The sequence below is a fragment of the Sturnira hondurensis genome, unplaced genomic scaffold (genome assembly GCF_014824575.4).
Source record: "Sturnira hondurensis isolate 20B ecotype Veracruz unplaced genomic scaffold, ASM1482457v3 Scaffold0017338, whole genome shotgun sequence".
Classification (NCBI taxonomy): domain Eukaryota; kingdom Metazoa; phylum Chordata; class Mammalia; order Chiroptera; family Phyllostomidae; genus Sturnira; species Sturnira hondurensis.
In genome coordinates this window covers 249100-275492 of record NW_028089969.1, presented here as the reverse complement: position 1 = coordinate 275492, position 26393 = coordinate 249100, and the positions used below count along the sequence as shown (strand labels likewise).

At 40.3% G+C, this 26393-nt stretch overlaps 2 protein-coding genes across 8 annotated transcripts in view; one reads left to right on the top strand and one right to left on the bottom strand.

Annotated features, from left to right (window-relative positions):
- MPPE1 (metallophosphoesterase 1) lies at positions 1-24525 on the top strand. 6 transcript variants are annotated; one of them, XM_037067631.1, is made up of 10 exons: positions 1-88; positions 12866-13259; positions 15306-15414; positions 18774-18877; positions 19520-19594; positions 21173-21281; positions 21422-21511; positions 21604-21726; positions 22313-22453; positions 23366-24525. In XM_037067631.1, exons 2-10 carry the CDS (start codon positions 12979-12981, stop codon positions 23546-23548), a joined length of 1215 nt encoding a protein of 404 aa, XP_036923526.1. In that variant the 5' UTR covers positions 1-88; positions 12866-12978; the 3' UTR covers positions 23549-24525. The 6 variants fall into 6 exon arrangements, with proteins under 6 accessions (XP_036923526.1, XP_036923525.1, XP_036923527.1 ...); XM_037067630.1 differs by lacking the exon at positions 1-88 and adding an exon at positions 105-280; XM_037067628.1 differs by lacking the exon at positions 1-88 and adding an exon at positions 370-502.
- The window catches only part of GNAL (G protein subunit alpha L), a 174250-nt gene continuing 172125 nt past the window's right edge, over positions 24269-26393 (bottom strand). For both annotated transcript variants that reach the window (XM_037067626.1, XM_037067627.1), the window contains one exon: positions 24269-26393. In XM_037067626.1, coding sequence (XP_036923521.1) covers positions 26247-26393 — 147 coding nt within the window. In that variant the 3' untranslated portion in view covers positions 24269-26246.

Genomic DNA, 26393 nt, shown 5'->3' with positions numbered 1-26393 from the left:
GTTACTAGTGGGTTGGAGAGGTTTAAACGAAAAGGAAAAAGGACTCATGGACGTGGCCTACGGAGTGGTGCTTGCCGGGGAAGGGGATGTAAGAGGACTAAATGATAATGGAAGAAATACAAATACAATTTTTTTAAAAAGCAATTACTCCGGCGGCACTCCTTGCAAGGAGGCCGGGGGACAGAGCCCCTGATAGCCCTGAGCCCGCCTCCCCTGGCCTGGACAAAGGCGAGCTTTTCGTCCTAAAGGCTTTTGCGTGCCCAACTGACTTTTCTTTCAGGTGCTCCCCTCGCCTTTCTCACAGACTCGGGGATTTTCCGCCAGACTTGAGGTCTTGGGGCGGGGTTTCAGGGTGATCCAACCACGCCGGTCCGTGCGGAAACAGGAAGCTGAGAGGATGCTAGGCGGTGTTCGGAGACGTGTGACATGTTGGGGCCCTTGCAGGGGGTGCTGTGCAGGGGGTTCCCGATCTGCTCTGTGTCGTGCTGGGCGCCCAGTGCAAGTAGGATTTTACATGTGTCATTGTAACTGTGCTATATTTGTTCTTCTAGGTTAATTACTATTTCTTGTCACGGAAAACTGGTAACTCCTTGCCCTTTTAAGATCGCGTTAATCTATTAAAAACAGTATTCTGGAGATTAGTTTTTTATTTGCTAGAAAATCACTATTAAGTAAGACCCATGTTCATAAATCGTAGGGGTTTCTCACTTCCTAGTTTACTGGTGTAGATTGAAAGACATCTATTTTAAAATACCATTTAAGATGAAAATTTTAACCACAGATAGCCATTGGCATTTTGGTAATATATTTAAGATAATGAGCAAGAGAAAAAAAATACAGGTCAATGCATAGTAAACCTTTTTTAATGCTTTTTTTTGGGGGGGGGATTTAGATATCCAAAAACTTTTAAGATAAAAATTAGTCAGTGGATAAATGATTTCGCTCCTTATTATAGATTGCAGCTACTATTCTTATGTGTTGGCAGAATAGAACAATGCTGTATATGTGCCTTGTATATATATTTTATACTATAATTTAAAAGACCCATTCTTGAGCAACACCATAATGCCATTTTTTTTTAATTTTTAGCCCTGTGGTTCTCAGCTCCTGCCGCTGCCTGCTTCTTTATTTTTACTATTGGTGAGGTTCCACAGAGCAACAGCCATGTGCCTTTTAAGAAATTATGTATTTTCCACTTTAATAACAGCTAACCGAGTGAAAGATTATTTAGCAACAAAACTCACATTTTCTGTTTTATATCAGGTAAAGGTGCTCTGATTTGGGGGAGCACAAGCCAACTTACAGCTTTCACACTTAACACAGTTTCATCTACTAGTTCTGTTCTTTAAAAGGGGAGAAGGTGACTCAGTGATACACCCCTAAGGCTCCTAAGACTTTTTAAAACAAAATTTAAAAGTGATGGATTTAGCTCTGAAAGAAAGCCCTTATTACAAGATATTGTTAACTTGTATGGTTCTCGGTGTATGTTTATATTTCTTTTAAAAAACTGTGGCAAAACTTACATAACATAAAATTTACCATTATAACCATTTTTAAGTGTACAGTTCAGTGGCATTAAGTACATCCACATTATTCTACAACTGTCACCAATATCTATTTCCAGAACTTTTTCATCTTCCCAAACTGAAACTACATATCCATGAAATAATAACTCCTCATCCCACCACCCCCAGCCACTGATACCCACTGTTCTACTTTTGTCTCTAGGATTTTGACTACTCTAGTTTCCTCAGTAAGTGGAGTCATCATAGTATTTGTCATCCTGTGACTGGCTATTTCAATTACAATAATGTCCCCAAGATTCATCCATTCTGTAACGTATTAGAATTTAATTACTTTAAATTAAAAAAAATTAATTGAATGCTTGTGAAAAAAATTATGGTAAATACACAAAACTTACCATCTTGCCAATTTTTAGTGACACTTTTAGAGCGGTTTTCTTATTGAGGTTTCAGATTTCTTTGTATATGTGGATAACAGTCCTTTATTAGATGTGTCTTTTGTAAATATCTTCTCCCAGTCTGGGGCTAGTCCTCTTGTTCTCTTGAACCATATTATTCACTTTTAAGTGTATAGTATAGAGTTGAGTATATTCACATTTCCATCTAATCTCTAGAGCTTTTCTGTCTTGCAAAATAAACTCTATGCACATGAAACTACAATCCCCTATTTTCCCTTCCTCAACCCCTGACAACCATCATTCCATTCTCTGTTTCTATGAATTTGACTACACTAGGAACACCTACAGTAGGGAATTTGATTCCAACTCATAAATGGAATCATACAGTATTTGTCTTTTTGTGGCTGGCTTATTTCACTAAGCATATGTCCTCAAGGTTCATCCATGCTGTAACATGTGTCAATTTTTTTCCTTTCTAAAGGGCTGAATAATATTATATCATATATAGATGTATATATATTACATTTTATTTTCCTATTCATCCATTGACAGACATTTGCTTTTTTCCCACCTTTTAGCTATTGTGAATAATGCTGCTTTGAACATGGGTGTACAAATATCTGTATGAGTCCCTGATTTCAATTGAGTAGATATCTAGAAGTGAAATTGCTTGATCATATGGTAATTCTATTTTTAATTTTTGGAGGAACTACCATACTGTTTTTCCCACCAGCGATGCACAAGAGTTCCAGTTTCTTCATGTCTTTGTTATTTTCTGTTTTTTTTCTTTTCCTTTTTTTGTTGTTAATAATCATCCTTTCGTATTTCTTCCAATCTTTTTTTTTTTCCTTGAGTAATTTATCTGAGATCACACACTGGGAAATAACATAGCTAGGACCGAGATGTCTCCAGCTGCGTGGATTACATAGCCTGGGGTCTGGGGGAGGATTCAGGAGCTACCAAGCATTTCTGTGTACTTCCCTTTTAGAAGAAAGCCATTTTCTCAAAGAGGTTCAGGGAAGATTGTCACTACTTCCCTATTTGACAGAGAGCTACTCTAGTGTTTCTTTTGTAAGAGTCCAACACAGGGCTGGTGAGACATGTGTTCTGTGTATCTGTTTGCCAGTCTTTAAACTTCTGCTTGGCCCTTTGATCAAAGGAAACAGGAACAACTTCTATATTTTCTTCCCGTTCCTGTGATATATGTAGACTGTTAAGCATTTAAAAGTAGATGATGGACCAAAAGAGCAGTAATATGTATAGTTCTAAAATGTTTGGGGAAGTAAGACTAAATATAAGCCATTATTGCTACAAACATGTATTGAGCACCTATTATTTGCATGTACAAGAGAGGAGGGGGGATATGGAGGTAAGCAAGGCAAAGTCCCTGTATGGGGGGAGCTTTCTTTTGAGAAAGCTGATAGGCTTAGAGCCTAGTGTGAAATGCATTGTATATCATGACCAGTACACACAGACACATGTACATAAAAATGGAGACGAGAGTTTTGTGAAATAAACTTTGCTATGCCTTGCCTTTACTATATGTAGTATAGGTTAGTATTTTCTGTTCTATTTTTATTTTTTATATCTATCTATCTATCAATCTAACTATCTATCTATCTATCTATCTATCTTTAAAGGGGAATAGAAGGAGAGAAATATCAATGTATGGTTGCCTCTTGTGAGTCCCCTCCTGGGAACTGGCCTGCAACCCAGGCATGTGCCCTGATTGGGAATCAAACCGTGATCCTTTACTTCACAGGCCCGCGCTCAGTCCACTGAGTTACACCAGCCAGGGCTGTTCTGTTTTATTTTTTAAAATTCTGGCCACAAACCACCAAGCTAGTTTTATAAACCAGCGATGGGTCAATTTTAGCTTCTGGAAAAATTGTGGGATAGTAGGTATTACTAAGCTTTTTTAAAAAAAGATTTTATTATTTTTAGAGAGGGGGGAAGGGAAGGAAAAAGAGAGGGAGAGAAACATCAATGTGTGGTTGCCTCTTGCACGGCCCCAACCAGGGGCCTGGCCCACAGCCCAGGTATGTGCCCTGACCAGGAATCAAACTGGAGACCTTTTGTTTTGCTGGAAGATGCCCAGTCCTGTGAGCCACATCAGCCAGGACTCTACGCTGTAGAGTCATTACCTGTGATGTTAGGAATAAGAAGTGCGAATGTGTACCACAGATTCAGCACTTTAATTTCTTACCAGGGTCTTTCTGGACCTTTAATATAAAATCTAGTTTCTTTACTGACATGTCAGGAGGGGTGGTGATTCTAGGCCAAGACTGTAGTTGGGAGGCCTGTATAGTTTTCCTGCTGGCTTATCATTTGATGAGTTTACTAATACTGGCAAATTGAACTCAGGGAGTGGAAACAATAGCATTTTAGTAATTTTGCTTAAAAATTTTTTTTTATTGTTACCACTTAGTTCATGTCCATTGGTTATATATATGTGTTCCTTGGCTTCTCCATTTCCTATACTGTTCTTAATCTCCCCCTGTCTATTTTGTGCCTACTGTTTATGCTTATTATTCCCTATACCTCCCCACCATTTTCCCCCTCCCTACTGATCATCTTCCCTGTGATCTCCATTTCTGTGATTCTTTTCCTGTTCTAGTTGTTTGCTTAGCTTTTATTTTGTGTTTTGGGTTCAGTTGTTGATAGTTATGAGTTTGTTGTCACTTTACTGTTAATAATTTTGATCATCTTCTATTTCTTAGATAACTCCCTTTAACATTTCATATAATAAGAGCTTGGTGATGATAAACTCCTTGAACTTCACCTTATCTGGGAAGCACTTTATCTGCCCTTTCATTCCAAATGATAGCTTTGCTGGAAGAGTAATCTTGGATATAGGTCCTTGCCTTTCATGACTTTGAAGAAGTCCCTTCTTGACTGTAAGATTTCTTTTGAGAAAGCTGATAGTCTTTTGGGAACTCCTTTGTAGGTAACTGTCTCCTTTTCTCTGGCTGCTTTTAAGATTCTTTTCTTATCTTTAAATCTGGGTAATTTAATTATGATGTGTCTTGGTGTATTCCTGCTTGGGTCCAATTTCTAAGGGACTCTGAGCTTCCTGGACTTCTTGGAATTGTATTTCCTTTATCAGATTGGGGAAGTTTTCCTTCATTATTTGTTCAAATAAGTTTTCAATTACTTGCTCTTCCTCTTCTCCTTCTGGCACCCCTATCATTCAGATGTTGGAGCGTTTAAAGTTGTTCTAGAGCTTTCTCAGCCTTTCCTTTTTTTGAATTATTGTTTCTTTATTCTGTTCTGGTTGGATGTTTATTTCTTCATTTTGTTCCATATTGTTGATTTGAGCCCCAGTTTCCTTACCTTCACTATTGGTTCCCTCTATATTTTCCTTTACTTCACTTTAAAAAAATATATTTTTAGAGAGAGGGGAAGGGAGGGAGAAAGAGAGGAAGAGAAACATCAGAGTGTGGTTGCCTCTTAAGCACCCCTACTGGGGACCTGGCTGGCAACCCAGGCATGTGCCCTGACTGGGAATTGAACTGGGATCATTCGGTTTGCAGCCCACGCTCAATCAACTGAGCTACACCAGCCAGTTGACTTCACTTTGTATAGCCTTCATTTCTTCCTTCATTTTTCGACCATACTCAATCATTTCTGTGAGCATCCTGATTACTAGTGTTTTGAACTGTGCATCAGATAGGTTGTCCATCTCCTCCTTGCTTAGCTCTTTCTCTGGATTTTTGATCTATTTCATTTGGGTCATATTTCTTTGTCTTGGCATACCTGCTGTGTTGTAAGAGGAAGAGCCTTAGGTATTCACCAGGGCAGGGCAACGTTCTTTGCTGTGTTGTGGTGCTGTCTGTGGGGGAGGGAACAGAGGAAACAATGCCACTTGCTGGCTCTGCTCTATCCCTAGTTTCCATCATTTCCCTCGCTTCCCACAAGCAGATTGTGGCCTCTGAGATGCTGATTTGCAGAGGGTGGGTTTGTGTGTGTTCTAGGTCCCTGTGGGCCCCTCCCATGGACTCTCCCAGGATTGTGAGATTTTTGTCCCACTGCCACAACTCCTGCAGATTTTTACATCCAGAGGTTTTGAGTTTTTAGTTTCCCACACTGAAACCCTGGGTTCTGTGGTTTGTCTTGCTTCCCAATGGTTCTTCCCAGCTTATTGGCCCATGAATGTGGGACCAACTGGTCTGCCAGTCACCTCCTTGGCAGTGGGTCCTCTCTGCCTCAGTTGCTGGTCTCCGCCCCTCCTACCCGTCTGGATGAATGTTTCTTTAGCTCCTTGGTTGTCAGACTTTCATGAAGTTTGACTATCTGGCAGTTCTAATTGTTTTTTGTTTTTAAATTTTTTGTCCTTTGGTTGTATGAGGAAGTGAAACATTTCTACCTATGTCTCCACTGTGGCCAGACCTCCTGGGCTGCTTTCTCCAAATCCTTAGTATATCAGTACATGAGCAGATCCACCTAATTTTGCTTTTTAAACTCAAACTGGCTTGTGCAAAGGAAAACTTCTAATATGGACAGAATTATTTGTCACTTACAAGAAAGCAACATACAGAATATAGTTTTTATTCAAACCTCCCATTTCCTGACTTTATAGTCTAGTGATACAAGATGGTGATACAGTCTAGTGATACAAGTGATACACATTTTCCCCCTATATTTATTAATAAGGCAGGGAGAGGTGGTTGCATTGGGCCTGGGTGTAGTAGTCATACTGCTCTGATGGAGGAGCAGACCCTCCTTTCATTTAGTTTAGGACAACATTTTCTTTGCATTAGCTTGTAAAAAAGCCTGGGCAAAAGATAATAGTAGCATTTAGTTATTTAGGCTGTGTGGCAGTGGCGATTTTAAGTCATTGGCCTCTTTATTATGATTGAGATAAAATTTAAGGTTTACTTTTTTTTTCATTGTGGTTTTATTTTTATTTTTTTAATATATTTTATTGATTATACCATTACAGTTGTCCTATTCCCCCCCTTCATTCCCCTCCACCCGCACACTCCCTTCCCCACCATTCTCCCCCCCTTAGTTTATAACCACGTGTTTCAAGTGCTTTAGATTCTATATTTCCCCCACTATTCTCACCCTCCCCCTATCTATTTTCTACCTAACCTCTATGCTATTTTCTGTGCCTTCTCCCCCCTTCTTCTCCTCCTACTCCCCTGTTGCTAACTCTTCATGTGTTCTTCATTTCTATGGTTCCACTCCTGATCTAGCTGTCCTCTTGGTTCGCTTTTGTTTTAGGTGTGGTTGTTAATAATTGTGAGTTTGCTGCCCTTTCACTGTTAACATTTTTCATCTTCTTTTTCTTATATAAGTCCCTTTAGCATTTCATATAATAAGGGCTTGGTGATGATGAATTCCTTGAACTTGACCTTGTCTGAGAAGCACTTTATCTGTCCTTCCATCCTAAGTGAAAGTTTTGCTGGATAAAGCAATCTTGGCTGTAGGCCTTTGGATTTCGTGACTTGGAATACTTCTGTCCAGCCCCTTCTTGCCTGTAAGGTCTCTTTTGAGAAATCTGTTGACAGTCTGATGGATCCTNAAGATGTCTTGGAGGTTCCTAAGCCTCTCCTCATTTTTTTGAATTCTCATTTCTTCATTCCTTTCTGGTGGGATTTTTTGTTCTTCCTTCTAGTCCATTCCATTGATTTGAGTCCCAGTTTCCTTTCCATTGCTATTGGTTTCCTGTGTATCTCCCTTCATTTCAATTAGTTTAGCCTTCATATGTTCCTCTAATTTGTGACTATAATCCACCAGTTCTGTTAGCATCCTGATAAACAGTGTCTTGAATTGTGTTTCTGAGAGGCTGGCAATTTCTCGGTTGCTTAGAGTTATTGGCTCTGGGACTTTGAGTTCTTCTTGCGCCATCTTTTGGGCTGTTCGTGCCTGTTCCGTAGCAGGATCGGAGCCCTAAGGTGTTCACTAGCGCAGGGCAACTAAGTCGCCGAGTGGTGACGTTGTATGTGGGGGCGGGGTCAACAAGGAACTATGGTGTCCCGTCTGCTGCCTCCCGCCGCGGCCCCCACAGGTGCTGCAGCTGCCACTGTTACCGGGCCCGAGTGTTTCGTCCCACTGCACTTGAGTGTGCCACCGCCACCAGCCCTCGCCCCCTGGGGCCTGCGTGGTCCATCTCACTGTGCGCGAATGTGCAACCGCGGTCAGTCTGCCCCGCACCCCAACTGGTTCCGGGCTGCCTGCTCGCCTAGTTCCGGGGGATCTGTCATGCCCTACCCTGCTCACTGCTGGCTCCGCCCCTCTTACCTTCCCCGTTGAATGGTTAGTGCTTGTCGGACTTCCGTATAACTCAGTTTTCTGTTTTTTGCTGTGTCTTTGGTCTCCAAATCTTTATTGTACTCAAACTTGGTTGTGGGAGAAGGCACAGTGTTTCCACCTATGCCTCCATCTTGGCGGAAGTCCTAAGGTTTACTTTTAATGAGGAAAGTATATGGGGACTTCAGATGTGAAGTGTTAGAAAGTGCATGTCAGTAAATGAGTGGAGAAAACCAGGTTCAGCCCAAGATGGCCACAGTTTATAGATTTCTTCCAATTATTGGCCTTTGTTCTCTACTGGTCTTCATTCTCCTTATCCTGATTATGGCTGTTTTAATTATTGCATTGAGTCTGTTGGAATTCTTCAGATTATAAATTTTATTGTATAATCTAATCCTGACATAACTGCCTCCTAGAAAGATTTACTTTTAAAAAACACCTTCATTTTTAAAAAAATATTCATTTCAGAGATAGGAAGGGTGGGTGGAGAGAGACAAAGAAAATAGAGAGAGAGAAAGAAACATTGTTTATTGTTCCACTTATTTATGCATTCATTGGTTGCATCTTGTATGTACCCTGACCAGGGACCAAACCCACAACCTTGGTATATCTAACCAACTGAGCTGCCTGACCAGGGCTAAAATACTTTTGTGAACATCATTTCTATCAATTTTCACAACATCAGTGGAAGTAGGTACTGTGATCCTCATTTTTAAGGCTCAAGAATAGTCCATGGCTTGCTCCAGGTCACAGAGCAGAGCTATAGGTTGGGTTCTTTTCAGTTCAACACAAATTCATTCTCTTTCTCTCTTTAGATTCTCTCTCTGACGTGATAAAATACTGGAAGAGGGACAAGTGGCTGCTCTTAATGTTTTCTACTTTCCGGCCAAGGAAGGCAGGCTCATCTCTATCTCCCCTGGGGGTGGGAAAGTCTTCAGTACTCCTAATTGCTTGTGTCCAGCAGGTTTCCTTTAGTTGTGTTGGAAAATGAGGAAACAGTTCTTCTCTGAGGTTGTCTTAAGGGTAAGCACAAGGAGAAGGTCACTTCATACCCATCTGGAAGCAGCCATCAGGTTGGAATATCTTGTTACCTGATGTGTGACTTTCCTGGTGCCTGGCCTGATGGCCTTGCAGTGCTATTTCTAGGGAGAGAAGGGCTCCTCACCCCACTCTCAACCATGCCAAAAACTACTCAGCATTTCAGAATAAAAGGGGTTGGTATGCTTTGTCCTTAGCATTGAAGGCAGTATTGGGAATACTAATTTGATGAGTAATATAATGAATTTTGGATAGAGCAAGAAAAGTAGTTTTCCAAGTTTGAACAAATGGAATTCTGTTTAAGGATTTGGTGCCAGATGTTATCAAATATGGTTTTCACTCTGAGTTCCATTTTTTAAAAGATAATCACATTATAACAGAGAGCTGATTCACATGGTATTAGGGTTTACTCAAGAAAATAAGTAACAGCACCAGGTAGCTTGCTTGCTCTCCCTCTTTCTCTTTCCTTTTCCCTCAGATAATTTTTATTTCTCAGCGGAAAGAAAAGTAGGGGTTTGAGAGAAGGGCCAGGGCTCTCCTAACTTTTGGCCAATGCCCTTCTTATCTAAGCTGACAAATTAGTCATCCTGGCAGCAGTAGCCTGTAGGCAGTGGGTGCAGCTGGGAGGGCTCTGTAGGATCAAACCTGCATGGGAGTCAGGTCAAAGGGAACTGTGTGGCCTGAGAATGCAAACCCATGGATTGCCTCTTTGTGTCATCTGTCCTTCACTTTTTGGTCCAGGGAAGCTGGAGGACTGCAGTCTTGTATTCTCTCTGGTCCCTGAATCCCACTGTGTGGGCTGTACTTGTAAGGCAGCATCGCCTTCCTGGATTTCAGACCAGTCATCTCTCCTTCCTGACCTTAGTCATCACTCCCAAACACATTGCTCTTTGATTGAAGACATGGGTATAGAAAAGCATTATAAAGCTGTCATTCTGGTTTTTATCTTGGGAAACTTACAGCTAAGTTTTGCATACTAGAAGAATTCTACACCCAACCCGAGAAAGTTAGTGTTCCTTCCCCTCAACTCATTCTCTGGGTTCTAAGAAAACGTTAAAGTAAAAACAAATAAACAAACAAACAAAAAACCAAAAAAAACCCAAATACCCTTGTATGTAAAAAAAAAAAAGAAAATGTTAAAGTTTTAGGATGTTTCAACTGCTGTTTTGGCCTCAGCTTTTAGGATTTAGGAGATTTTTAAGCCTTTTGAAAGAAAATTAAATAGTAAGATCAAATGGTTGCTTTTCAGGTATTTTATTGAATCAAAACAAAGGAAATTAGATGGTATTAAATAATATATCCATTATTCCTTAGAGTCTCTCTTCTGTCTTTTATGAATATCAGCCAAATAGAGAATTTATGCCCTTAGATATACTGGAGAATGTTACTAACATTTTTTCAGTCATTCCAAAGTTTGTGTATAGATAGATGATTTTCTTCTCATTTACATCATTAAATACAAGGTTTATAGGATAGTGCCTGGAACAATCCTAATTTGTACTGTGGCCCTGTTTTTATTTGCATTAACGCCACTTTTTACTCTCAAAGGTGTCCCCAGTTGGAAGATAAAGTATGTGTTGACTCTAGTTATGTGGCACATGTGGTTCAACCTTAGAGACAACAGAGGGGGTGAGGTGGTTCCAGGTCCAAAGTATGGCATGTGATCACTGATGGTCTGGGCCTGGTTGATAAAGACACTGGATTTTCTGACTGGAGTTCCAGTGAGAGCAGTGATTTCAGGTTACATTCACAGCTGTTCCTGACCTCTCTGACAGGTCATATTTAACATCCAGCACTTGCGTACTGTTCCCTCTTTAATAGACCAGTGCTTATTACATTTAATGCCATTTGAATGCAGACTGAGGCATGATGAAGACTTGAGGCACAGAGCCTTCATTTTACTCCTGTGGTATCATTTCTTCTGTTCTGAAAAGCCACAGATGGGAGTGAGTATGGTGTTTCCTAACATAGCAGAACAACTGCCAGTGCTCTATTTGAATAATCCCAAAATGATGTCCTCATTTTGTCAGTTTCTGAAGGTATTTTCAATTCTGGGGTTATGTTTTACATTTTTGGTAATACCTCAAAATAAATTTGCTCCTATTTATTTTGGGGGGGGGGCTATGTTTTTAAAATTTTCCCAAATGTAGTGCTCACTTATTCTACAACATCACCATGAAATAAGCAAAGTGCATTATAGAGGCTGGGGCTTATGTGCAAGTGTAAGCAGTTCAGAAAACTGCATTTTACAGAGATTATTTTAGACAGTACAAAAATGAGCGTTCCTGACTCCTTCCTTGCCTATCAACCAACCATAGGAAGATTCCTAGATTCATCTTAGAAAATCATTTTTGTAGAATAGGATTTCCTTTATTTGTGGCTCAGTTAGGATCTATGGTGAAAGTCTCTTCCAGTGACCCTGCCCTGCAAGACTTCTGGAGCTGCTTCCACAGCTGAGTGCTCCAGAGCCTCCAGGTTACCATTCATTTTAAGATTCTTGTTTTGAGCAATATTAGTTGAGGAACCTTAAGTAGAATGTCACCTCTTATATCCTATCTCAGGCCATCATTTTCTTATCCTTTCTGTGCAGGGGTGTCAAAAATAGATGCTTTCAGACTTGACTTGAGGTGGTGAACACACAATACAGTGTACAGATGATGTATTTTAGAATTGTGCACCTGAAAACTATAATTTTGTTAACTAGTATCACCCCAATAAATTCAATTAGAAGGAAAAAAATAGATGCTTTCTTTATACAATGCAGAGTTCATCTATGACTCGGATGAATCCATAAACATTGTAAAGATTCCCATAGAGAAGCCACTGTTCATACATGTCTTATTACAGAAGGCCATCCAGAGTTTTAAGGCCAATAGGCAGGTGAAAAGCTCATATTGTGAAAATATATATACCATATTTTGCCATGTATAATGTGCACTGTTTTCCCCAATTTTTTGAGGAAAAAATAAGGATGCTCATTATACATGATTGTATAATGATTACATACAATGGGTATAATAATCCTATGTATGATGTGCACAAAAATGTGGGTGAACATTTTACATGGCAAAATACCTGAACACTGTTTTCAGAGATGGCTCTGTCAGAGCCTGTCCTCAGCCCAGAGCTGAGAGGCCAGAGTCCAAATTGGAATGCATTTCTTGGATCTCTGAAGCACACTGTGTGTGAGTAGTCACTTCTTTTGTGGAAAAGAGAGTAGAAAAGTAATGAGCCCACACCAAAACATTACAAAGGGTTTATGACCTATTAATTTTTAAGGCCCTGGAGGGTGTTAGTGAATCCTTTTAAAAGGAGTCAAATTATACTCAAATAGTATTTATTGACTTTCCCTATTATGTCTACTAAACCATTCATCTGATACATTTTCATTTAATGATTTCCAAATTGGTGATAAAATTTTATCATTTTAGGGGGGAAGGAATTCTAATAGCATTATTCTGGCATACCCAGTTGTCATCCTTCTCAGTTATCATACGTACAGTATTATCATTGTAAGAGTAGAGGATAATTTGTTCTCTACTCATGGGAATGTAGATAGAATTCTGTACCTCATTAGTTCTTAATCAAAGGGAGCTAGTGGTAATAGCATTATTGAGAAACATAACCCAAACCTTTCACTTTTCTCTCTAGGTACATGGCGAAGACCTGAACAGCATCTGCATCTTACCCAGGATTCCACTTTCCTCCTGGTGAATTCTTGCTGGATCTGAGTCTTGGTTGCTGGCAGCTCCTCTCCAGGAGAAATGGCTACTATCAGATTTGGGTTTGGAAGACTGAATTTTCATCTGTTAAAAAGGAGGAGTTTCTTTCTGTTGAAACTCATAGCTGTTGTCTTTGCTGTGCTTCTATTTTGTGAATTCTTAATCTATTACTTAGTGATCTTTCAGTGTAATTGGCCTAAGGTAAAAACTTCAGCCTACCACAGTGAACAAGAGACTCATGAAAGTGTTCTGAAAGCCATGTTTTTGGCTGATACCCACTTGCTTGGGGAAGTAAGAGGCCACTGGCTAGACAAATTACGAAGGTAGGAACTAAAATCAGGAATCATTCTGAAATTCTGTAGGCACAAAGGTATAGTCCTCTCCCCACAGGTCAGGCTTAATGACTTCAGGGTGCTCATTAATTGTTTCCTCTCACAGAAAAACATGGGACATTTGACTTTTTCTTCAACTTTCTATTCACTGACCATCTTTTATATACAGGACCCAGAATTTGGAAGGCAGGTCTGGGTTTGAGCCTCATGACTTTGGACAGGTTACTTGGGCCCTGTGAGCCTTTCTCTGCTTCCTTGTTTGTAACTGGTTAATATGAGAAACTCCTGAAGAAAATGCCCATAGCAATGCGCAGCACATGGCTGTGGTCAGCGAAGGTATGTCTCTCTTACCCCTGGATAGGGGTGGGCACAGGCTTAGGTTGATGGACACCTCTTATAGTCACTGGTGTAATTTTGAGCTCACTTGGTTTTTGTCTACTCTGAGCAGGAGGAGCAGAGCAGACCTGTGGCTTTCCCCCTGGGGAGAGGATTAGCTCCTGTGTCTCCAGCTTAGACCTGCCCAATGTAGTCCTTCTGCTTCCCCACTGGAGGCTTTTAAAAAATTTAATTGTGGTGAAACACACATACTATAGAAGTTACCACCTTAAACATTTTTATATAAGTGTAATTGTAACTGTCCTTTTGTGACTGGTTTATTTCAATTAACATAATGTCTTCAAGGTTCATCTTTTATAGCCTATTCCTGCAAGTAGGAATGTCCTCGGAGTGCTTTGGATATAAATGAACCTTGTGTTGGGTGGCAGGGGGAGATGTGTGATGTCCCCAGGAGTGGATGAGGAAGATAAGATGAAAGAAGGGCAGATGGAGGGGCTGATACACTCTTCTACTCATCGTTTTAAACCAGAATAGGCATGGCATGGAGAAGGCCAGGGTGAGATTGAGCTCCCTTGTCCTTGTGTCTTACAAATTGTGCTGTATTTATGAGCCGTACCCCAAGCAGTCTTCCCTGTCCTGCTGCTCCTGCTGTTTCTACATGCTTTCTTCCAGGGCAAATAACATTAAGTCAAGAAAACCTGAGAAATGTATTTTGAGAAGTATCTTTAGTGAAGATGTACCAAGCAGCAATTTACATGGGGCCTGAAAAGTCCTCTCTGAGCAAAAATTACTGTCCCCCTTTTATATGCCCTAGGATAGAACATTTCTCTTTTGCAGGGGATGGGTGGAGGCAGCCAGGAACGTGTCTTAAAAAGGAGGGAAGAACTGAGACTTTTAGGAAAATGACACAGATCAGAGTTGGTTAGGGAGGAAAGGAAGAAGATTGAGAAAGCATTGACGTTTTTGAACACCCAATGTGTGTTAGCACTTTACAAATGCTCTCATTTAATCTTGTAACTATTCTGTGAAAGTAGGCTTTTATTATCTTCATTTACCAATGAAGAAACTAGGAATCAGAGTAGGCAACATTCTCTAAACTTCACAACTGGTTATTGGGTAGAACTGGGATGTTAAGCCATGGCTTGTCAGATTTCCAGATCCCAGGCTCTTTTTATTTGTTTGTCTCACCTAAAGGCTGATTGCTGTGTATCTGAAGTCTACAAAATTTACAGTTTTGATATTGGCTAGTCTGTTTCTCTCATTGTCTCTTCTCAACTCTGAAGGCAAGAAGTTGAGATTCCTTCAGGAAGAAGTGAAAGTTAAGCCAGATGCTGCCGTCTCCTCAGTGTGGTGCAAAATCAGTCTCCATTGGGCAGCTTTGGAAGCTGTGTTAAACTCTGGCCCCTGGGGCTCTCATGACTGAGTGATGGTTTTGCGGTGCAGTGTGGGGTTGGCTCTGTGGGTACCATACAGGGGAAGTCAGCCTTTGATATTGGGAGAGGCAGCCTGACTCTCCTTTGTACCTTTGCTCCCCATGTTTAATCAGATATGGGTTCTTTGGCCTTTGCAAGGAGTGGATGAGAGGGTGGGGCCATGGGAGGAGAATGGTACTATTTAGTTCACTTTTTAAAAATGGCCCATAAGACAGATATAGGCTCCACTGAATAAACAGACTGATACCTTTTTCCTAATGGCATTTAGAGAATGGCAAATGGAGAGAGCCTTCCAGACAGCTCTGTGGTTGTTGCAGCCGGAAGTTGTCTTCATTTTGGGGGATATCTTTGATGAAGGAAAATGGAGCTCCTCTCAGGTAGGACCCTTTGATCCTGGTACCCTAATCCTGCTTTCAGGGTCCTATACAGGTAACCCAGAAAATGCATGAAGCAGTATCAGCTAGGGTTGGAAGTTTTTTGCTTAGTCTCTATATTAAAAATGTATGGCCTATTTTGAAGATTATTAGAATCTGTGTCTAATGCCAGTGTTGAGTTAGGTTGACTAATCTTACACTTGCCTATGTAGGAACTATGTAGTATAGCCAGACATCACTTTGTTGGAAAGCACATTCTCATGAACCTCTTGAGAAAGGGGAAAACTGCCAAGATGGATGCTATTTCAGTTGTCACCTAAATTACCAAATACACATTGAAATGCAATTTGACTTTACACTCTTATTTAACCCCCAAATGGTAAGAATTGTGCTACATAAGTTATTTGTTACTATCTTATTTTCTTTCTTCTGAGGGAAGGGTGCAGAAGGAGCCATTGGTCTTAGAGTAAGGTTCCTTTGCTTGGATTGAAATGATGGAAAGAGAGGCTCTTCCCACTTTAGTGGTCAATGCTTTGCTTATTACATTTCTGGAATTAATAGTAATAAAAAAGAGCTCTTCTTAGTTAAGTTAAAAATGTTTAATCATTAATGATTTTTTTGAAGATATTAAAAAGTCATTGGTATTTCACAGGACAATCCAAAAGCTGTACAAAGAAAGTCTTTGTCCAGATATGATAGAAACCCACAGTTTATAGTGTTGCAATGTTTGTTATAATTTGGTTCAAAATTAAATATGAAATAAAGGAATGCTGTAAGTAAAAAGCAACTAGTTATAAAATGAGATTGGATATATATGTTGCTTTTCCAAATTAAGGGCAACATTTTGTGTTTTTCTAATCTTGTGCTATTCTGTTTTATATTATTCTAACTTTAAATATTATTTGTTAGAGTGAAGTCTTTGTAAATGTATCGAAGAACTCTCTACACAGCATGTTTTCCTAGGTTGGACTGTACTTAAAACTTGTAGGATGAAGTTGATTACTATTCAACTAGGTATTGTCTACCCTAGAGTATCCAATTGATGTTTTTAAGCTTAATAAAAATAAGAACTATATGAATGTAATCCTCAAGATTTAGTAGTTAGAGTTCGTTTTTCCCCCACTGTCATCAGGTCTCACTTCCTCAGTTGTGGCCATAGGGAGATGCTAATGCTGAAGCTGTTCTTATCCTTGTCTTGGTGGAGACACATGAGTTCACTTGACATTTCCTAAGTGTCTGTTTTTTTTAAAGTATATTTTATTGATTATGCTATTACAGTTGTCCGAATTTTTTGCTCCCTTTTATCCCCTGTCCACCCTGCAGGCCTCTCTCTCTCCCGACCTCCAGTATTCCCCCTGACCCTTAGTTCATGTCCACTGGTTGTACATATAAGTTTTTTCATTTCTTCATTTCCTATTACTATTCTTAACTTCTCCCTGTCCATTTTATGCCTGCCAATTATGCTTCTTATTCCCTGTACCTTTTCCGCCCATTCTGCCTCTCCCCCTCCCCACTGATAATCCTCCATGTGATCTCCATTTCTGTGATTCTGTTCCTCTTCTAGTCATTGGTTTAGTTCTTGTTTTGTGTTTTACATTCAGTTGTTGATAGTTATGAGTTTGTTGTCATTTTACTGTTCCTAGTTTTGATCTTCTATTTCTTAGATAAGTCCCTTTCACATTTCATATAATAAGGGCTTGGTGATGCTGAACTCCTTGAACTTGACCTTATCTGGGAAGCACTTTATCTGCCCTTTCATTCTAAATGATAGCTTTGCTGGATACAGTAATCTTGGATGAAGGTCTTTACCTTTCATGACTTCAAATACTTCTTTCCAGCCCCTTCTTGCCTGTAAGGTCTCTTTTGAGAAGTCAGCTGACACTCTGATGGGCACTCCTTTTAGGTAACTGTCTCCTTTTCTCTGGCTGCTTTTAAGATTCTCTCCTTATCTTTAATCTTGGGTAACCTAATTGAGGTGTGCCTTGTGTGCTCCTGCTTTGGTCCAATTTTTTTTGTACTCTCTGAGCTTCTTGGACTTCCTGAAAGTCTATTTCCTTTATCAGATTAGGGAAATTCTTTTTCATTATGCTTTTAAATTAAGTTTTCAATTTCTTGCTCTTCCTCTTCTCCTTCTGGCACCCCTGTGATTCAGATATTGGAACGTTCAAAATCGTCCCAGAGGTTCCTCAGTCTCTCCTCATTTTTTGAATTATTGTTTCTTCATTTTGTTCTAGTTGGATGCTTATTTCTTCCTTTTGTTCCAAATTGTTGATTTGAGTCCCAGTTTCCTTCCCTTCATTATTGATTCCCTGTATATTTTGCTGTATTTCACTTTGTGTAGCCTTCATTTCTTCCTTCATTTTGCAACCGAGCTCAATAAATTCTGAGCATCTTGATTAGCAGTGTTTTGAAATGTGCATCGGATAGATTGTCAATCTCCTCCTTGCTTAGCTCTTTTTCTGGAGTTTTGATATGTTCTTTCATTTGGGCCATTTTTTTTTTTTGTCTCAGAGCACCTTTTATGTTGTAAGGGGGCAGAGCCTTAGATATTCTCTGGGGCAGGGCAACCCTCTTTGTTGTGCTGTGGCATTGTCTGTGGGGGAGGGGCCAGAGGGAATAATGCGCTCTCTTGTTCCGCTCTAGCCCCACTTTCCAACAGACTTTCCCGTGAGACTGGGACTTTTTCCTGCCTTCACAACCCCCACAGTATTTTATAGCTACAGGGCTTTGAGTCTTTAGTTTTCCCATCCGCCAGCCTCTCCTTACCCCCTTGGTTCTCTCTCCGCTTGCTGGGCTGCTCGTCTCCATGTCTCCACCCCTGCTACCAGACTGGATGAATGTTTTCTGTATCTTTTGGTTGTCAGAGGTCCATGCAGTTTGATATTCTGGCAGTTCTCATTGTTTATTGTTTTTAAATTAGTTATTATCTTTCCTTTGGTTGTGTGAGGAAGTGAAGCATTTCTCTCTGTGCCTCCATCATAGCTGGAACTCTGTGAGAACCTAAGGGCCTGTTCTGATAACACGTGATGATGTGATTTTCAAGCTGGGGTCCATGTGTTGTCTTCAAGGAATCTTGAAATAACAGCTATATGAATCAAATACTGGCAGGCGGGGGGGTGGTGTTGCCAGTTAATGTGTTAAGATGAGGATAGTATTTAATTAAAATTTAGCGTCAAATTAAATAATTAAAATATTAAGTTACTTTTAGAAAAAGAAGTTTGACATAAAATTAGAAAGGCCAAATTCTGTATTAGCTTTATGGACATGTAATTTGGACAGGGGAATTAGCTTCTCACCATCAAATACAGAGTTACAGGGAGAAGAAGGTTCTCGGGTCTCAGCAGTGACCTTTTATCCTGCAGGCCTGGGCAGATGATGTGGCGAGGTTTCAGAAGATGTTCAGACACCCGCCCCATGTGCAGCTGAAGGTGGTTGCTGGCAACCATGACATTGGCTTCCACTACCAGTAAGCAAAGTATTGTAACACAAGTGTTCTCGCTAACTACAGTTTTGAAACTACAAAAATTGAGGTGAAAGCTTTACCTGGGCCGTGTGGAGGAAATTTGTGTAAGACGTAGGCTCTGGGGCGTAAGCTCCATGAGGGTAAGCATTTTCTTGCTGTGTTGTATACTTTCAACAAATATCTTAAATGAATGACTTGTGTGTACCTTTGGTGATTCTAACTTAAAAGTTAGTTTTAATGGCCAGTTATTTTCTTTGGGAATTGGAAAGCAAGATAATTTAGACTTAATAGCAACTATATAGTGCTTATGTGCCAGCCTGCATTAAGCACTTTACTTCCATACATTAACTCATTTAATCTTTATATGTTCCAATTATTTTACCCATTGTACCTGTGGGAAAATGGAGGCGCTGGGCACTAAGTCACTTGCTATATAGGCCTCACGGTCAGTCAGTCAGTGGTGGAGTTGAGAGCTGCACCTTGATAACCTGTGGCCAGTGGGAGCTCTGAACTAACAATGCCAGTTGGGGGCTCAAACCCTGAAGGTGTTTGTGTGTGTGTGTGTGTGTGTGTGTGTGTTCATGATGACAAGAGGTTTTAAAATAGCTTATTCTGAAAAATGTTTCTTTTTACAATTGAATGTAGGATGGACACATATAGAATAAAACGATTTGAGAAAGTTTTCAACCCTGAAAGGCTGTTTTCATGGAAAGGAATTAAGTGAGTATTATTTGTGAATTCTTATGTCCTTTAATCCTTGGAAACTTAATTTTTCTAAGGTGACTGCCATACTGGGTCAGACCCATGGTCTGTCTGGCCTGGTTTACAGTGACAAAGGTGCCCCAGGCTGTCCTCATTGATGGTCCCCATTGAAGTCACCACACTAGTTTTCCCCAACAATCCACAGTAACTGGGTCACATGACTTTGTCTAATTACTGAAGGAATTTTATTCTTTCTCTTGGCACTGTCTCTGGGTGATACAAATTTAATCAGTCCACTTTGTAAAGGGATATTTTTTATTTCAGAATTTACTTATTTCATTTTTTAAAGGATGTTTCTGTGGTTATGGTGTCCTAGGATTTGATGACAAGTGTGCTCGCTCACTATGCTCTGCAGCTCTGTGCCTACCCTTCCCCCACTCCCACCAGCTTTGATTTTTAGATCAAAGCTTCTTAACCCTTTAGTCTGACCATCAGTTCCAGCTCCCCCTCTGCAGAGCAGTTTTTGTTCCCATCTCTGTCCCTGGACCCTTTCTGGTCTCTGTGTGTGTTCTAGCTGCAGACCTAGTGGAAAGAAAAGGTGGGAGAGGCTTTTTCCCCCTATTTTGATCAACTCCTTCCCATGGTATCCAGCACTCTGTTGGCTTTGCCCAGAGCAGCTCACTGGGCCCATCAAATGATAGTCTATGGGAAGCTCCCAGAGACCAGGTTTCAGTGGGTTCTCCACAAATGCTCACTCCTTCCCTCCTTGGCCTATAGAACAGTCTCTAGTAGCTTCCTTTCTTGAGTCATAATGGAGACTTGATATAGAGCATAGAGCTTAAGAAATTTTAATTAAACACACTGATCATATCATTTGATTAGTCGGTTTCTCATCTCTAAAATTCTTTAAATTTCAGTCAGTCTTTATGACAGGTACCTTATTCATGCCCAGTTGACATGAGGGTAGGAAATAAAAGCATATTTAATGGGAGTTTATAGAAAATGTAACTGAAGTGGTTGCAAAGGAGAACCATAATTGGCTCCATGTGGGGTGACCCACACCAGTCAGCTCTGACCAGCACTCCCACCCCGAACCCTGCCGGTTTGCTGAGTACACAGACCTAACCAAACGTTGCCCATACTTCATTTATGTAATAACAATATCTAACATTCACGGAGTACTTTCTACTGGCAGGCCCTAGTCTATGTATTATTTTATTTAACTCCTACAATGACAATGGTGTGGGTGTACTATTTATATCCCCATTTTGCAGATAAGGCACAAAGAGGCTATGTAACTTGCCCCTGGACACATGGTTCAATGCTGAGCTCGGTGGGAGTCTGTACTCAGAGCTTCTGTACTCTTGGATTTCTCACAAGTTCTGGGTTACATATCCTTTTACCATGTCTTGGACTCCACACCTAATAATGCTATTTTGTTTTCTTAGGATTGACTCCTGCCTACAAACACAGATTAGTCGAGTTGAGGTTTAAAGTTGTTCTGGGTGTTTCTTTACCCTGTGGATGCCTAGCTTTCATTATTGCAAAGAAGGCAATACACAGAAAGCCCCCTGACTTTCTGCTTGCTCCTTTTAGTTTTGTAATGGTCAACAGTGTTGCATTGGAAGGAGATGGCTGCAACATTTGCTCTGAAGCAGAAGCTGAACTCATGGAAATTTCTCACAAACTGAATTGCTCCCGAGAGGTAGGAGATCATCTGAATAGTACAGGTCCTTCTGTTCTGACATGTTCTAAGGGCATTGCCAGTTGGACCACTTTGTGTATTTTCCAGTGTCTCAGCTCCCTCTTCCCTTCCTACCATGCATTGAATAATGGGTTTACTAGGTTAATGGCCTGATATCTGACCAGAAACAGCGTGCTAGCCACTGTAAGAATGGGCAGCTGTGGCCGGCATCAGCCCCAGTCCTTCTACAGGTAAGGAGGGGAGAAAGCAGCTCCATGTATTTGGTGGAACTACACAGGGGACTATACAAGTCACCTCTCACTCTTCTCTAAATCCTGGACAGCATTTTCCACTTTACCGGAGAAGTGATGCTAACTGTTCTGGGGAGGACGCTGCACCTCCAGAAGAAAGGAGCATTCCCTTTAAGGAGAGATACGATGTGCTTTCTCGGGAGGCCTCACAAAAGGTGTGACAGTGTGCCAGACTCTAAAAAGTCACTGAAAGGCAGGTGACTTTTGTTAGTTGTGATTGAGGGACAGAGGGCAGGAGTTTAGCAGTATCTCAGATATTTGTGTCATTGTTTTGTTCTTCCCCACCCACCTAGTAAATCCACTTCTACTTCCTAATATCCAGTTAATAATATCCTCAGCTATTCTTTATTCAAAGTTTTTCTACCAACTTAAATGTATTTGGAAATGTAACTGGAACTTAAGAGTTAAATTTTTAGGGATTCTCAAAATGCCCTTTCTTAAATATATATTTATATAATACATATTATATATAATAACGTATAAATGCATTTATAAAATAAATTTATAAATATTTATAACAATAATGAAATCTGGGATAAGAGGAATAGATTCTCTCTAAGAGTCTGAACTTACTTTGATAGAGTCTAAACAAACCAAAGGAGTTTAAGGAAAAATTAAAGCAGTCCTATGAAGTAGGGATTTCGTATTTAACTTAATGAAACCAGCAGTGGCCTAGCTCTGGGTCCCAGCAGAGCTCTGTGCAAGCACTAACCACCTTTTACTGTCCTCTGGGTACGGTAGCTGCTGTGGTGGCTCCAGCCTCGCCTGGTCCTGAGCGGCCACACCCACAGCGCCTGCCGGGTGCTCCACGGGGCAGGAATCCCTGAGCTCAGTGTGCCTTCTTTCAGCTGGAGGAACAGAAACAACCCCAGTTTCATCATGGTAATGTGAACATTTATTTTTGTCTCAAAGCTTTCATAAGTATTTAAATCAACACAGTAGTCAACTATTAATTGCTACAATCTGTAAAAATATACAAAAGCTGTAAATATACTTCCCCATCTCCACAGGCACACTTTGTTTTACTGGCCCCTGTCTGAACACCTTCTGGCATTTTTCCAGAGGGGTGAGGGAGGAGCTGCTTACAGAGTATTTTATCCTTCAGGGACGGCAGTGTCCTCTGATATTAGACTCTCTGTGTTTGTTTAAGGAAACTGGATCATTGCTTCATTGGGTGTACTCAGCCATCTTGTCTTGTTGTCCAAATGTGCCCATGTACTCCGGCAGAAGAATGCTACAGCTCTTACAAGTTGATTAAGGATGTTGTTTCAGTTACTGATTACCTGATGTTTCAGCTCCTTTCTTTTGCCCTTGGGTTGCAGCATCCAGTTCATAATGCTTTTATGTTGGGTACTTCTACTTCATAAAAAGATGGGAAAAACCTCATGTTGTTAAATTCAAAATAGTAAATGACAACATTCCCCATAGCAGAAATGTCTACCAAAAAAAAGCCCATTCAGATGCCTCTAGCACATTTATATCTAGGTGACACATTGCTTATTTTACCATCAAGTGACATGAAAAATAGCCTTGTACTCCTGTTTCTTGATGATCATTGCTCCAAATCTCCATGCCTCTCTGAGTAGCTTGAGGACCCCCTGATTCCCCTCTCACCACTACTTGGGTAGGCTGAAGGCTGTGCCTCCTCAAGTTCCCGGTGAAGAGAGCTACCTCCATGCCTCACCTAAATAAGCCAGGAAAGCTGCCTTTCCTCCACTGTTTCGAAGTCAGATTGATGTGTTCAGCTGTGCGTGGAGCTCTTACTGCAGCATAACATTCTTGTTTCCTTTCCAGGGTAGCATGACGCCCACAAAGCATGTCCTGGCCAAGTGCTACCTTCCCCTTGAGGACACGGTTCTGATCACATACTGTGGAGCAGCTGGGTTCCTTGTGGTCATTATATTAGTTGACCTTGGACTTCTAGCCTCGCCTTTTCTTCTTGGTTGTAAGCTGCTCAGAAAATTTAAGACAATATGAAGAGCAGGAGACTTTTTGCATTTAGTAATAAATATCAAAGCCAAAGAAACTGAACATCAGGCAGTGCTCATGTGAGATGAGACCAAAATAGGCTGTCTTTCTGCACATCATAAAATTCTAAATCATTGGTGTAAATTACTGCAGAATAAATAGTTGATTGTACTGTTTTCATGCTATAAAAATGGAACATGTAGTCTACGACAACTGTGCTTTCTCATTTTATCAAATATATGTATAATCAAAGATGGTATCTGTATAATATGTAAATGCTATTAATGTCATCATATGCATGCACTAGACAGTTCTTCCTTCCCCAAGGTGGAGCCAGTAGCCTTGGAGCACACTTGGGATTAGTTATACACAAACCAAACACTGGGTTTGCTTCTGTCCTCCTGAAAAGCTGTTCTCAAATTCCTGTATATTATAAAGCTGTACACTGAAAATAAATGTACAGATGCTACCAGCAGGAATGTATTGTTTACACAGACTTTTGTACTTCTGTGCTAAACTAATAGAATCAAATTTTTAGATAAGTGTAATTTTTTCTCCAGCAGACTGAGTTGTAAAATCTGAATTTAATGCCTGTCATTGATCAAAGTAAATGTGAAAAATGGACTAGGAAGTGACTTTGTATTTAAAAATAAATATCTTGATAATTTTAAGCCAGATAAATTATATTCTTTTTGTGTTTTTTCTAAGAGTGTAGTTCTTTTTTCAGTCAAACTTTAAAATAGAAAGTTTAGTTACTGGGGAGTTATTGAGTAATAGTGCATGTGACAATGTACTATTTCATTTTGTGTGTATATATGTGGGGGTACATCTGTTCAGGTTTTACTTCATTTTTTTATTTTGAAAGCACAATGAAAACTGAAAAGTTCTGCTTTATATGTTTCATTTCAACTGAGATTTTTGTCAAAAAGTTAAGAATGAGAGGGGCAGGGTTTCGGTGATAATGAAATAAAATATGTGTTTGTTGCCTTGATTGTCTGTAAAGTTGCCATCCTTTCATGTTAAAGTTAGTAGTATTTAAAACTGGATAAGTTTATAAAGGATTCTAAAAATGCTAATTATATTATAATCTCTAAAATACTTAACAAAGACTAAAAGACTAGAAGGAAGTCACTGAAGTAATGTAGGCCAGGCTGTGACTTCTCTGGCTCTGTACTGTTGAACTGTAACAGATGAGCATCATCACAGATGAGCTTTGACCTAAGGGAACTGCCCGCAAAGCTGTGGTTGTGGAGAGAATATAAAATGTCTCTGCTACAGTGACTCTTACTTTCTAGAGTGCCATAACTTTTGAGGCTGCCTTTGCATATTTTTCATATATTTTGACTTCATATTTTAAATAAAAGTTTTGTAATGTTTCTTCTTCAAAAGGCAAATGGAAATGTCATCCTTTGATTCTCCTAAGTAGACACAAATTTTGACACCCTTTTGGCTTTTTCTTCCTATTTACTGATGATGGAACCTATGGTCAAATGAATGGTTCAAAAGCTTTCACGGTGGGAATAGTTGACCTATTCCCACTGAGGGAACTTGTAACAGTTTTTAAATAGTAAAATAATCAATAAATATCTTGTCTGGAGAGAAAAAACATTCTTGGTTTCCTGGAAGAAGCTTGTGATATGAGTCAGCATTAATTGTAAGATGTGGAAGAGTAATGTGTATAATATATATGTACATAGAATTTTTTAAAATCAAGGAGTATTTTTCAGTGTCCTGATAAGATGTCCTACATTCTACAGATAGTATTTACTCTCTTCCTTTGAGCAAGCAGCAGGTTATGTTGCCATTTAGCTGTTAGCACAATAAAAACACATTTCTTTTACCGGTATGGCCATAATCAAGGCACAAAGATCTACAAGGGTTTTTCTTCAGGAATTATACAAAATAATATTACATTTTGTGGTCTGTACATTGTAATAAACCAGCGATAGAATAACAACAAAAATAATATATGAAAGGAGACTGTTGCCCAAGCATTGTGAAAATCTAGAGAATCATTTTTAGACAGGATACCCTTTGCAGTAGTGAATGTGGTAGGTTTTCTGCCTAAATATAAAAGGCTCAAAGTAGCTCTAATTTAAATGCCTGAGGCTAGCAGGTACTCAAAATATCACTGAAAAAAGGTTTTCTTGCCATTCTGTGGCTTGGGGCCTCCTCTAAATCTTGGGCTAATGCAGATCAGAAGAGGTGGCCTCTTGTCCGTTTGCAGCTTAAAGCTAGAATTGGAAAGCCTGGCTCACCGCATTACACAAGTGACTCTACAGTCATGCCACGTAACTTGGGGAAAGTGTGCTTCTCTGGCATCTATCAAGTTTTGAATTAATCAACAAATCACTGAATGGATGAATAACAGGGGCCCCCACCCAGAATAATTTCACTATAGTGTCACCCAGGTGAGAATGGATGGTTTTCAGTGACCCAAATGGGTGGGGGTGGGGAGGCTAGGGAAGGCCATGTTCAGTGAGAACAAAAGCTACAAACCAAACCTGAGGGGAAAGAGGTAGCCAGAGGCTTGGTGGTCACACATGGAGAGGACACAGAGCAGGACAGACGTCAGCGCGGACGACAGTGGGAACTCACTACTTTCTACCACGGCTTGGGGCTGACAGTTTGGAAATAACTGCTCTGCCAGGTGCGGTAGCAGAGACAGGGGGGCAGGCGGAGAGACACGCCCACCGCCCTGGATGCCTCATAAGAGTTCGTACTGTTTGAGGTGCATCCTCTGGATGATGTCTCTGCAGTCATTGAACACCCTGCGGATGTTCTCCGTGTCCACAGCGCAGGTGAAGTGCGGGTAGCAGTAGTGTTTGCCATCTCCTGTCGCAGTGCTGATCCT

Bases quoted from the DNA above. Each gene is read 5' to 3' on its own strand.
- MPPE1 (XM_037067631.1), top strand. From the start codon at position 12,979: ATGGCTACTATCAGATTTGGGTTTGGAAGACTGAATTTTCATCTGTTA. The intron at 21,512-21,603 runs GTAAGGAGGGGA...AATCCTGGACAG, and splicing joins CAGCCCCAGTCCTTCTACAG to CATTTTCCACTTTACCGGAG. The intron at 22,454-23,365 runs GTAATGTGAACA...TTTCCTTTCCAG, and splicing joins ACAACCCCAGTTTCATCATG to GGTAGCATGACGCCCACAAA.